The sequence below is a fragment of the Uloborus diversus genome, chromosome 1, assembly GCF_026930045.1.
Source record: "Uloborus diversus isolate 005 chromosome 1, Udiv.v.3.1, whole genome shotgun sequence".
Lineage (NCBI taxonomy): Eukaryota > Metazoa > Arthropoda > Arachnida > Araneae > Uloboridae > Uloborus > Uloborus diversus.
Genome location: NC_072731.1, coordinates 160,723,626 through 160,737,135, shown reverse-complemented (window position 1 = coordinate 160,737,135; position 13,510 = coordinate 160,723,626). Strand labels below are relative to the sequence as shown.

At 32.7% G+C, this 13,510-nt stretch overlaps 1 protein-coding gene across 1 annotated transcript in view; it reads right to left on the bottom strand.

The window, feature by feature from the left end:
- Positions 1–13,510, bottom strand: part of LOC129216614 (serine/threonine-protein kinase SMG1-like) — a 248,709-nt gene that overhangs the window by 199,406 nt on the left and 35,793 nt on the right. The window contains exons 10-16 of the mRNA XM_054850834.1: positions 13,189–13,283; positions 13,021–13,105; positions 12,837–12,909; positions 8,164–8,417; positions 5,729–5,965; positions 4,926–5,056; positions 2,893–3,084 (exon numbers count right to left, since the gene is read on the bottom strand). Of these exons, the coding sequence (XP_054706809.1) occupies positions 2,893–3,084; positions 4,926–5,056; positions 5,729–5,965; positions 8,164–8,417; positions 12,837–12,909; positions 13,021–13,105; positions 13,189–13,283 (1,067 nt within the window). The remainder of the gene's footprint in view (positions 1–2,892; positions 3,085–4,925; positions 5,057–5,728; positions 5,966–8,163; positions 8,418–12,836; positions 12,910–13,020; positions 13,106–13,188; positions 13,284–13,510) is intronic.

Sequence of the window (13,510 nt, the reverse complement as noted above, 5' to 3'; positions counted from 1 at the left end):
TGTAAAATTTCAACAATTTGGTCTATGCTTGTGACCCTCCCCCCTCACCACAAGTAGGGGAGGGTCATTGTAGCAAATAATATTGAAAAAAAATACAGAAATACTACTTACTGAGGGCTTTTATCAATTGCAGATCTTGAACCCAAAGATGATCTACTCAATTTGAACGCCCCCCCCCCCAAAAAATAAACATGACATCTCATTAAAGAGACTAAAATACGTTTTAAAAACTTCATTAATTATTTCAGTGGCAAAGTGTCTCATGCCCCCCCCTCCAAGAAGGGCACTTCTACTTAAGCTATAACTATTAGAATAAATTACTGAAATATTTACGGATCAAGATTTACGAAGACTTTTTTCTATTGCAGATCATGTGGCTGGGAGTGCCAATGCTCCCCAAATGTGTTGCCCCCCCAAAAGGATCCTCAAAAAAGAGGCAAAATCCTTTTGAAATAGCATCTCTGATTCTTTCAGTTACATAGTCTGCCTCATGCCCCCTCCCCCTCCCATGGGCATATCCCTGCTTTAGCAATTATTATTGGGATAAACTACTTAATATTAAGCTTTCAAAATGTCTGATGGCTTCCCTCAATTGCAGATCTCAATATAAAAATAATATAGTTAGGGAAGCACATCCCCCTAACTGCGACAACACCCCTCAATTGTACTGAGCGTCAAAGTGCGATGCCCTCCCCCCTCATTTTTAATTTTACCGAGCCCCCTCCCCCCTCAAAAAAAAAACAAGAGTCCCTACTTAAGACTAAAATACTTTTAAAATAAGTTCCCTCATAATTTCAATGGCATAGTCAACTTCAAGACCCCCCCCCCCCCCATTGAATGGGTAACCCGCTCTAGGCATTATTATTTGCCTAAATTGCAGGAACATTTGCTTATCAAGATGTTCAATGACTTTTCTGTATTGCAGATCCTATAATGTATGTGATGTAGCTGGTCTGCCAGTTTCCCTCCCCAAGTGCGGTGGCTCCCCTTAATTTTATCACCCCCCCCCCCAAACAAAAGAAAAATGCCACCATCTTTTTAATGGATAAAAATTCTTCGGTAAAAAATTTAATGGCAATGTCTGCGTCATGACCTTCCTCCCCCCCCCCAAGGGCTGTTAGTATTCTTATATATTGCTATTGTTATTCGCATAAATCCCCCTCCCGCCTCAAATTTATTGCGCTTCCCCCAAAACGTGACCTTTTATTGAAGAGACTAAACTCCTTTTAAAATAACTTCTTTGCTAATTTCAATTGTATATAAGCATCAAGACCCCCCTCCCCCCATGGGCATGCCTGCTTTAGCTACTATTATTCGAATAAACTGGTGGAATATTTTTTTTTCCAATGCGATGTCCAATAGCATTTCTCTGTAGCAGATGATGTAACTAGGGGTGCCCACGACTGGGATGGCACCCCTCAATTTTACCAAGTCCCCTTTTCCCTCAAGAATTGCGACCTACTAATAAAAAGACTTAAATTCTTCTAACACATGAGAATCCTTGCTGTAGCTATATTATTAGAATAAATTGTTAAAATATTTATTCACCAAGATGGCATATAGCTTTTCTCTATTGCAGATACTTATATAATAGGCTTTGCAGTCACCCCCCCCCCCCCCCACACACAAAATAGTTGAATTTAACGACCTAAATATATTGACATATCAAAAGTATTGATATTTTGAGAGCGATATATCGCGATATTAAAGTTCTGATATCGTTCAGCCCTACTTGTGACCAACTGGGAAAATTTTAGTGACCAAGTAAACAGTTTTAACATCTCTTACACTATTTTGAGTTAAATTAGACACTAAAACTGTAAGCTGTTCTATGAAATAAAAAAAAGTCAAGTAACAGTTTGGCTAATGCTTTTCAATTTTTCTAAAAACAATTAAACTCGATAATATTACTTATTTCAATTATTTAATTTTGTGCTTACAGGGCAAGGAACACACAGTTCTCAAACTTTAGAAAAAAATAGATAGTAAAATAATTCTATTTCAGGATTACTTTCTGAAACAATTACATACATGTAATTCAAACCCAATTTGAAAAGTTTAAAGCCTATGATCTTATGTTGAGTTTTTATAATAAAGTTTGATAAAATAGGAAACTGTGTTGGACCATTAACCTTTCTATTCTCTTCAACCCCTCAGTAATACAGACAAATTTATTTAAGGTTTTAGGGCATAGTTTTAAATGAAAGACGCAGATAAAAATCACTTATGCAGGATACATGTATATGCATCATAGCTACATGTTGAACATCACTTCCTTCCAAAGTTTCTTCGAAAAAGAAAGTTAGTTTCAGACGTAAAATCTAACTACTTAAGTCAACAGGTATTTTCCCAAATAAAATTCATTTTAATTCACCATTAAACAGGTTATCAATGAAAATTCGAAAGCATGTGTGCTTTTAAAAGCAACAAATTATCAGCCAACCATCTCAAACCTTACAGTATCAAAGAAGCTATTTAAATGATATGCACATTGATTAATGTATTTATAACTGGATTATCTCACTCTTCTAATGTTTTTTATTTTCTGCACTCTAAGATAATTCATAAACCAAAAATGTGACACACCAGCAAGAATGTTCTAGAACAAGGTTTTCAATTTTTAAGACAAAACGAAATGGACCGTGCAGATCTGCTTTACAGGCCATTCACTATTTTACTCCATAAAAATCATTATAAAGAAATACCAGCACTCTTTAACGACCAAGAAAATATATTTTCATTGATAGAGCATCATATACACAAAAAAAAAAGAAATTTTAGTTATAAAAAATAGTCATTTTTAACTGTGTACGTAAAACACTTAACAATATATGCAAAAATTATATCAACTTAATAAATTACACATATCAAACTAAAATAAAACATATGCACCTGCTATCATAGGAATTATATTGACCTTCCAAAAGTTGTATTAACATCTTAATGATACTCCCTAAATGGCCACTACTAGAAACAGGAGGAGGAACATCTGTCATTATAGGAGAATTATGACCAGATGTTGAAATTGGAGAAGTTGTTGAGTCAGGATTAACAAGAATACTGTTGTTTGCAAAGTGAGAGTGCCTAAAAAAAGGTTTTGCTTACTATTTTTGCATAACAAGATTTATTTAGACAAATGAGAAATAATCAAAAAAGAAGAAAAAAATTCTTTCTTTTCCTTCTACCCTTTTATTAAAAAAATGAAACAAAATGAAAGTATAGTGACTAAAGTGTTATAGATCATATAAAAAATGTTCTTTCTCTCTCTCTTTTTTTTTTTAGGAAACTCTTTCAATTATGTATAATTATTAAGTTACTGTAAGAAATTTTCAAAAACAAAATTCTTTCACATTTTGTTTATCAATGTCTCTCATATATTCATCGATTTACATATTTCTAACATCTATATAAATAATCTTTAAAAAATGAAAAAAAAATGTGTTGTACTTTAAAAAAGGAAATAGTACTAATTGACAATTACTCCTTCACTATGAAAACCAAATCTTGCAAGGTCGCTGCAACAATGTTGCCGTCATGCTATGCAGCAACATAATGATGGCGTCTATAATACAAAGATTAAAATTTTCTTTAAACGAAAGCACTAAATTAGGAATCTTGTTCAGTATTTTAAATATTGTATTTGTGAACACTTTTTTTCCTGAACAATGAGATAGATAGGTTCCCCTAATTATACCCTAGACCCTAATATACTCAGAAACATAAGAACAGGTTTTATTTTTTCAAATTTCCACTGGTTGAGTTGAGCAACATAAAATTGTTCCAATCATATTTTTAGTTAAAAAAATTCCAAAATATATATAGAAATCAATTTACATTAGAGTCTTGAAAATTCGAGGTAATTGGAGCTCGCGCCACCTCAGATTGCTGAAAACTCGGATTATCCGAATTCTTAGGCTTAAGTAAGGACATGTACTGTTTACTCTTTTAGGCTATGAAGAGGAAATATTGTCTCCTCGAAAAATTTATCATTCAAATTTTATCATAAATTTATGTTTTAATAAACCCTAAACGAGTTTTGATTAGGTTTTTTTCTTTTTCGATGTTTGAACTTACTTGTGTGTAAACTTGCAGACAACCAAAAAATACCCTTTGATCGTCCTCGAATCATTTTTGATGACTTTTGTCATGACATTTGTGTCCGTGTAGTGTGAGCATACATATGTACCTCACATAATACAAAAACATTAGTCATAGAAGGATAAAATTTCGTATATATGATTCCAATTCTTACAGCGTCAAGTTTCACTTATCTTTTTAAATGCAATTGGATATTCTAAAAGAGCTGTTTGTTTGTTCTTTAGGCAAAACAATGGTTTAATTTGAAGTTATTTCTTGTATTTCCTACTTTCTTCAATTCATCCCTTAATCCACCTCTAACAATCAATGAATATGTCATGCCACTTGGCAAGTGTTATGATATAAACCTTTCAATATACCTATTTTTATTACCTTATAGGGAGTTTTTAGGGAAGTTTTTCGATTTTCAGATTAAAATATTTTTTGTCAGTCAAATGTTTACCTTAAAAATACCAACAAAGCACCTCAAATTAAGCGGAACCTTGGACATTTGAGACTCTACCGTATTTGTGATTTTTTTATCATATTAACTTTAAAATTGATTTTCTACCCAAACCTCATAAAAAACTATTTCTCCAACACAGTTTGGAGTTTGCGGGGTAAAAAGTGTTGAAAATTGCATAAAACAATTATTTAACATTTTTTCTAATTAACTTAACGAAAATTTGACTAAGAGATCCATAACCTTGGTAGTAACTACAACTATACAAATTAAAATTTCATGCTTCTAGGGAATTTTTTTCCATCGTGACGTGCGCTAAACACAGAATCAAACAAATTCTTCATTTTATTACATGTATAAGTTTTAAAACTATAAATAAACTTACCTACGAAAATGAGAATATAATATGTACAGTATAGTTGACTGCAAAACAGGAAAATTTTTCGCCAATTCTGGAGCAGTAGGTTTTAAATGATTTATCATAAGGTCAAAAAAACTGGGTTTCAATGCGAACATCTGAAAATTAAATTTAAAAAGAAAACAATGAATTTAATATTAGAAAATGGTCAAACATTATTACATGTAATATGCACAGCATACAGGAGCACGGAAAAAATCAACTGTATTCCAACTCTTCTTCAAAGATTTTTTTTTTCTGTTGTACCAAAAAAGTTACTAAATTTTTTTTAACTGTTTTATTGTCTCATTCTGGTGTTAAAGTTTTCATGGGAATGCTCATGTCCTGAAAAATATCGGTACCTCCTAGGTTTACATTTGAAACTTTTCTGCCCATGAAAAGCCATGGAACTGTTGAGGAAAGTTCAACTTTGCATTAGTCATTATTGTTGTGACTTTCATTATTTTTTCTTTTGCATCAGGTCAAAATCAAGCTACTACAGTGAAATCCTGCTACAGCAAACTTTAAGGGGACACAATTCTGATTCATTGCAACTAGAATTTCGTTTGACTTCTCATTCCTGATTATGTTAGGCTGTAATGTTAATTGCACGTTTTTATCCATATCATAAAAAGCATGGTATGGATAAAAAGGAGTGAGTCAACAGTAAATTTATAAAAAATAAAATACAATATTTTGCATGAAACTTATCATATGCAGCTAGCAAAGTTGGCTAAACTTTATTAAATATGGGGGGGGGGGGAGAAGACAAACTATTTGTAAGAACTTACTCTAATCAATGAGTGCTTTGCATTTCCAATTTCCACCAGAGCACAAAGACTTGATAAAAGAGAAGCTTCAGCTGTCTTTGCTGCAAATGACTTCATTTCATTGTCATCACAAGCCTTCAATATTACACTGTGAGCTTCCATAATGTCTACTGTGATACATTTGTAAAATTCTTCAACAACTTGGACATTTTTAACAGCTAGTACAATATGATACAGTTCAAAAAGCAATCTCTGCACCTAATTCAAAAATGAATATATAATATTATTATAGAAAGTACATGAAATTAAAATCTCTACAACAACTGCTACATCAGTGTTAAATTTGTTTACAATAAAGTTAAAATTCACTATGGAGTCTCCCACAAATATGTCACACTATGAGGGGATCATGAAATTGCAAGTTTGTGACAAGGGAGAGGAAGGCGGGGGAAACAACAAGTGCATCAACACACATTTTGGTTGAAATAAAAAAGTGTGACATCATTTATGTGGACAGTCTCAATCTCCCTTTTCAATCAGCAACTACCTGATGCAACTTCTTCCTTTACATCACTGAACTTTTAATAATACTGTTATCTACTCGAATTTTATTTAACTAGATCAAAGAGATTTTTGAGCAAATATATGATCTAATCCAGAAGTATTCCGATTTTTCAAAACCAATAGTGAAATATGTTAAAAAAGGCATATAGAAAAGAAGTTTTTAAAAACAAGACTGTTTAAATTACAACCTGAGGATTAACGATAGTTTTAAAGGGCCCATTGTGAAATAAAAATCTTCAACAAATGTATGGCAAAAACAATTAGATATCTCATTTGATTAAAAGGTTCATCCATATTCTGTATGTTTTCAGCTACTTATGTTTTAAGAATGAGTACATTTGACTGATTTTAGCATGTTCTCTAATCAGAAAAAAAAAATAGTATTTGAAAATATAAATCTTTTTTATCCTTTGTAAGTTGATCCACAAATGGATTGAACTGATTTTAGACACATTAATAAGCATGGTAGTTTGGTGAATGATTCCCATCATGAAGTGAAAACCAGACATTGCACACCAACACCAAGCTCGAAACCAGACAGCGGTTGTTCAAGGTACAGGCGGGAATTCAATGATACATAATGATATTAAGTCTTGTGCATTCACATACACACTGATACAATAAACCAGGCGTAATGTGAAAAAATGAAAAACTGAGGATCCAAAATGAATGACTCCACTTCACTCAGAAACCAGCGGCAGAACTCAACATGGGAATGATTGATTAAAAGTTATAATTCTTGCACAGAAGCAAGTTTATAAGAATAAAAATGCAAGTCCTGTTACATAATGGTATTATTTTGACACATGATTCCTTAATTACTGTTATAATGGATAACTGTTATTGAGATTTTGTCAAACTTTTTTTTAGGCGTCCCTTTACTGTATCATTTTTGGTGGGTTTCAAACTCGTTTTGAAACAAATTATGGTTTTTATTCCACACCAAACCAGCTCTGCGATATTTTCTCACTAATGTTTGCATTGTGGAATTTGTTGGGGGTTTTTGACTAAACATTTCTATTCTTAAATTCTTGCTCAAACAGTTTCAAAATCGATTTTCACAAATTGTGATGACAATTTTTAATCCCATTTCATTTGTAGGCTGAGGATGGCTGACAAATTTTGACATTTTAAATTTCAAAATTAGTAAATGGTTAAAATGCTAACAGAAACACAACACTTTTATTAAAAAAAATTAACTTCAGAACAGCACAACTTCAAAATCTATTGCTGTTCCCTGAAGCAGCATGTTTTAAAAAACAATTTTATTTCTGAGTTAAAGTAAAGGAAAACCAGTAAGCTTTTATGAAACAGATCATGTCTATTTTGCTCTGTACAAGTGGCAAAGTCTGATCAAGTTCATCCAGCGCTATCTAGATGGGTGCTAGATCTGGACGAGGCTGGTTCTGTCAGGTTTGATTGTTTCCGTCTTCTGATCTTTCGATCACTAAAAGTAAACACTGAACAGAAGCGAGTTTCACGCATGATATTTTAATTTTTGGACATGTGTGGATGGGTATCATTGGTTAATGCCACTCGATGATTGGAGAGAAAACATTTGTTTGTAACAGTAGCGAGCAGCAACTAATAAATATTAATGTCTGCTTGGTCGAATTTCCTGGAAACTTGTGGTTAGTCATGCAAATATTTCTGGCAAATTAAAGAATCTGCTTAATTTTCTTAATGCTTAAACATCTTATATATTTTAGGGGAAGACCATTTTCCTATTAAATCAAAAAATAATTTTAGACCCGAGTTCTTTTTGAGTCTTTATAAAATGACAGATATCCATCCCCAAGACAGATGAGCACAAGTCCAGTTTAAAATGACTGCATATATGATGGACAGTAAAAATAAAGAGTACAATACACTTTCAAATATATTATACTTACATGAGGTGAAGGTGAAAATCTAAGTTTCCTGGATAGAGACTTGGGCGAAAAAAGTCGACTAATAAATTTTACTGGAAGAAAAGTGCCGAGAGTCTTTACAAACCATATCATTACATACAGAATGGAAATCAGATGAGATTCACTTAAATTAGGATCTCTTTCTTGCAGCAAATCAATGTAAGAGATTAGCTCATCAAGGGCATCTTTAGCATGTGACTGAGCAAGTTTGAGCAAAAGGTTCAAACATTCATTAGCTGAAAACAAAGAGCTCAGTTATATTTTAAAACAAAATATATAAACATTTTAAGCACAATCAGCAGAAATTTTACAGCATTTTAGTCAAATCTACTTTTGAAAAAAATTAAACTGAAACTAAAGATTAATAAATTTTAAAAGTATATTTTCTCAAATTTTATTTTTTACAAGGAAGTGTTTCCCCTTGCTTGCTTGGTTTGCCAACCTTCTTACTTGCTATGCTTTCTAAGAAGGCTGTATACACTGAGAAGTCTCCTCCAGCGGCTGTGCTTTTATTTTTCACACAATTGATGCAACAGCATAAATAAAACAAAACCCTTTTAAGTAGCCTTCAAATAATTAAAAGCAGATAAACAAACAGAAAAAAAAATACCATTGAGTTCTGAATTATCAACTACCAAATTACTAATGGTCATTTCTAATAAAGCAAAAGCTAATAAAATAAAGGAAACTGTAGAAATGCAGAAAAATGTGACATCATACGGGAAGAGGGGTGAATGTTTGTGGGAGGGGGGGGGGAATCAACAACGATTTGCTCTCAACATTTGCATTTAAAAAACATTGGCAAAACCTGACTGAGATTTCAATGAACACCTCCTTTTTCCCATGCTCTTGCAAAAATTGAAAACGTAACACAACGAATATTACAGTAAACTCTTGATGAGCCGTGTAATTGAAGGGCACAGGTGCCATAGGAAGTAAAAATAGCAAATATCTAGCAAAAAGGATAAAAGGGAAGGGCAAATATGGTAAAAACTATTTGCTTAAAAACATGACTCTAATAGTACAAAAAAATTTCATACACACGCAGAAAATATGTACAAGGGCAATAAAACTTATCTGTATTTCAATCTGTACTCAAGTTTTTAGCTAATTGCTAGATATATTTTTACTCCTCTAAATACTGTGGCAGTGTGTTGATGTGTTGCAAAACCCTTTGCAACATGCAAAATGCTGCCTAATAGATTCCCACAGATTGAACAGTTTTTTTACCTGTAATTTGCTTGTGGATAATTAAGAGTGTAGTTGTATCATTAACTAATTTTAACACAAACATCATTCAGCAGCACTTTAACAATATTCTTCACTGACACAATGATTTTGCTTGAAATTAAAATCATTACTCTTACATTGAAAACTGTGAAAGAAAAAATAGATTTGCTCCCCCCCCCCCAAATGCATGATTAATCCGTCATATTCTGAATAAATCCTGAGTGATTCATTTCTAGATATACATCCACTATGTCCTTTCACAACCTCTTTAGCATACCATAGCTTTTTTCCTCTTTTGGTTGAAAGGAGGGGGGGGGGGCAGTGTATCATACATTAATGTATCCAAGAGTTGTTGGTGGGAAATAAAGATTAGATCATGGACTGATTCAATAAATTTTTGACATATAAGTTAACCACGTGGATTTTCTACTAAAAGTTTTTCTGAATAAGCTTATTTTAATCCATTATATACGAAAGCATTTCGAAAAGTAAGGCGAGCAAGTTGGCAACGCAGGTGTTAATCTCGAACCTTTAGCTTCCTTCTTGCGGTCGTTCGGCATTGCAATGCTGATTCTGGTTGGAATAGCTTGTGATTAAAATGGCTGCGCCGATTCAGAATTCCGCCAAATGCGAAGTGTGCTTCATCATACGTTTTCTTCATGCAAAAGGTCAGAGACTAGCAGATATTCACAAAGAAATTGTTTCTGTATATGGGAGCATTATGAATTGATAAAATGTGATGAAATGGTGTCGTCATTTCTCTGAAGGTAGGATCAATTTTCATGACGAACAAAGAACAGGTCGACCATCTGTGATGCCCTTCTTCAGAGAACGGAGGAAGCAATTCGTGCGAATAGACATTACAAATTAAAAGAATTGCATCCGATCATGTCACAAATGTCAATGAAAACTCTTTATGAAGTTGTGACTCTCAAGTTAGGGTACTAGAAATTGTGTGTGCGCTGGGTTCTGAAAATATTAACAGAAGAACACAAAAAGAAAAGGATGGGCTTTGCACTCGACTCCCTCACATGCTATGCAGAAGCAGTTGATGAGTTCCTTGATCACATTGCGACAGGTGACGAGACATGGGTTTATCACAGGGTTGGCAAAAACCCGGGTTTTTTTAAAAAAGCCCATGGACCCAGGGTTTTTTGGGTTTTTTTAAATAAAACCCAAAAAAAACCCAACTAAAGCTGGGTTTTTTAAAAGAAATGTGGGTTTTTTTGTCTTTTTTTAGGGAAAATGTGGGGTACTTGTAACATATTGTAGCGTAAGTATATGGACATAGCCCAAAAATTGTCTTGGGGTAAAGAAAGCTGGAAAACTAGTTAAAATTCAGCGTTTTCTGAAGAAAAGTATAAAAGACAACAAAACCCAAGAATGGTGAAGTTTCAGATTTTTTAGTGTCCATGATTACCAACAGTTAAGGCAAAGTTACTTTTTGAGTGATAAAATCTATTGTTCGTTTTTTATTACTACATTTTTTTTTTGCATGTTACTTTATTGTATTTCATTTGGTTATGCAAAACTACTGTAGAACCTCAGGTAGTTAAAAAATCTCTTTTTGCTGAATTCCAGCTTAATCAAGACATTTCTTTGAACTTTACGTTGCCTGTTTTTCTATTTCTGTGTACAGAGTAAGAAATATTAACCTTTTTCGTAAGATAATGAAAATACTGTACATCCTATTCTGTTTTCTGTCTGGCCGTTTGAGAAACCTGTTAATTTCTAAAAAATATACCTTGTTTATTTGAGATTTGTGACGTGTTGGTTTGCAGAAAATAATTCACATGAAAGCCTTTTAGCTAGAGTAGTTTCCTCTGTACAATCAACAAATATTGAGAAAATCAGACGTGACAGGACTTAGTCAAGATAGTTTGAGTTATTTATTGACCAGTTAAAGAAAGAAGTTAAATATATTTATTTAAAATCTTTGAAGTATTTTTTTTAATGCCGTCAAGAGTTAAGAAATACTATTTAAGTTCAAAATTCATTTTTTATATCCATTGTCTGTGGTAAAGAACAAATAAAAAATAAGTTTAAATTGTGAAAGTATTTAAATGAATCAATTTTTTCTAAAAACTTCTCAGCAAATTTTTAAAAACCCAAAAGTGGGCTAAATTATGGGTTTTTTCAAAAAAACCCATTGGATCCAACCCAATTGGGTCCAATCCGGCCAACCCTGGTTTATCAGCATACATCTGAATCCAAGCAACAATCGATGCAATGACGCCATTCAAATTCACCGAAAGCCAAGAAATTCAAAACTTTGATTTCAGCTTCTGTTTTTTGGAACAGACAAGGCATTCTTCAGGTTGAATTTATGCCTCCCGGAATGACAATTAATTTTGCTGCATATTACCAGACTTTTACTCGTCATAGAAGGGCAATTCGAAACAAACAAAGGGGAATGCTGACAAATGGAGTCGGCTTGCTTCATGACAACGCTCGGCCTCACACAGCGATCTAAACCAAAGCACTACTCAAACAATTCAAATGGGAAGTATTGGAACATTCGCCATACTGCTCGAACCTTGCTTCCAGCGATTTCCATTTATTCCTTTACCTGAAGTCACATCTTGGTGGAAAATTATCCCACAATGATGTTGAGAATAAAGAAGAAGTTGAAATGTTGTTCTGACAACAGGCGGCAAACTTCCATGACTAGAATACAAAAGCTTGTACCCCGACTTAACAAATGTTTAGATAACGGGGGTAATTACGTTGAAAAATAATAAATAATCCAGTTAATAAGAAGTAACTGACATTTTATACATATATATATATATATATATATATATATATATATATATATATATATATATATATATATATATATATATATATACATATATATATTTTAAAGGAATGCGAGCTATTGTATCTTTATTATACGAAACAGCCTCGTATCAAGCAACTAAATCAGTTTATATGCATTTATTTTATTTAAGAAGGGTCAATATATAATTACAAGGTTTCTTAACGTCAAACATTTTAATAGCATATCAATCATTTAAAAAATCCATACATATATGTGTGTATGTGTATATATTATCTTTCCCTAATTTTTATCAAGACTTCAACGTGAACATATATGCTGTTCTGGAATGCCTAGAGAAAAGGCTCTTAAATTCCCTATACAATAATTGAACAATATTTAATGGTTGAGACAGTTATTAAATTTTGAATAGATAGTAAAAAATATCAGGAACAAAGTTGATAGGCTAATCAGAGGTGAGGAAGGCTTTTTAACTTCTAGCACTACGTCCTGGGTTAGGTGGGGAAAATCCTAAAATAAAAAGCTGAGGCGGTTACAATGAGTTCTAGTCACTGTGAACTGTTTCAGCCCTGAGTAGCTAACTGCAAAAGGGGGGAGGAGAAATCCCCTTAAAAACAATATTTCTTTAGAAAATACACAATACCTGAAGTCATGAGGTCATAGTAATAATTATATTCAGCAGTAGTTATCACATATTTCAAAAAATTTCTCAGCATCTACAAAAAGAAATTATGCTTAAAGTACTTATTATTAAATTGTATATAATTTGAGTGCATTATTAAGTTATAAAATCTTGTAATTACACTAGAATTGGCAAAACTTTTTACCTCAACAACGAATGTCCAAGTGAGAGGACCATTTTCATCAGGAGTAACTAAATCTCCAATACTTTTCAGAACTGTTATTAACACTCTAAGAAATTGAAAAGCAAACCAATCATTGCCACATTTAGAATTAAAAACCACTTATTGGATATCTGAGAGAAAAATACAAACCTTATTAAACTTTTAATTTTCGCAAGGTTTTCTTCGGGAGAGCAAGGTTGACTCTCAGTGCTACTTGATAAGTTCAACTTTGACTGAGCTAGCTCCTGAATTGAAAAGAGAAAAATATGAAAAAAGGAAGAAACTGAAAATAGATAAATTATATCTAAATCTAAAAAAAGAAATTGTCAAAAAGAGTGAATAATTGCGAAAAGTAAATTTAGAGATTTTTTTTTTAATGAAACGAATAGCTCTATTTTGTGCTCTATTCAATAACTGAGGCGTATCCAATTTTGCCGCGTAAATAAAACTTTCACACCTTCTAATCGTGTTA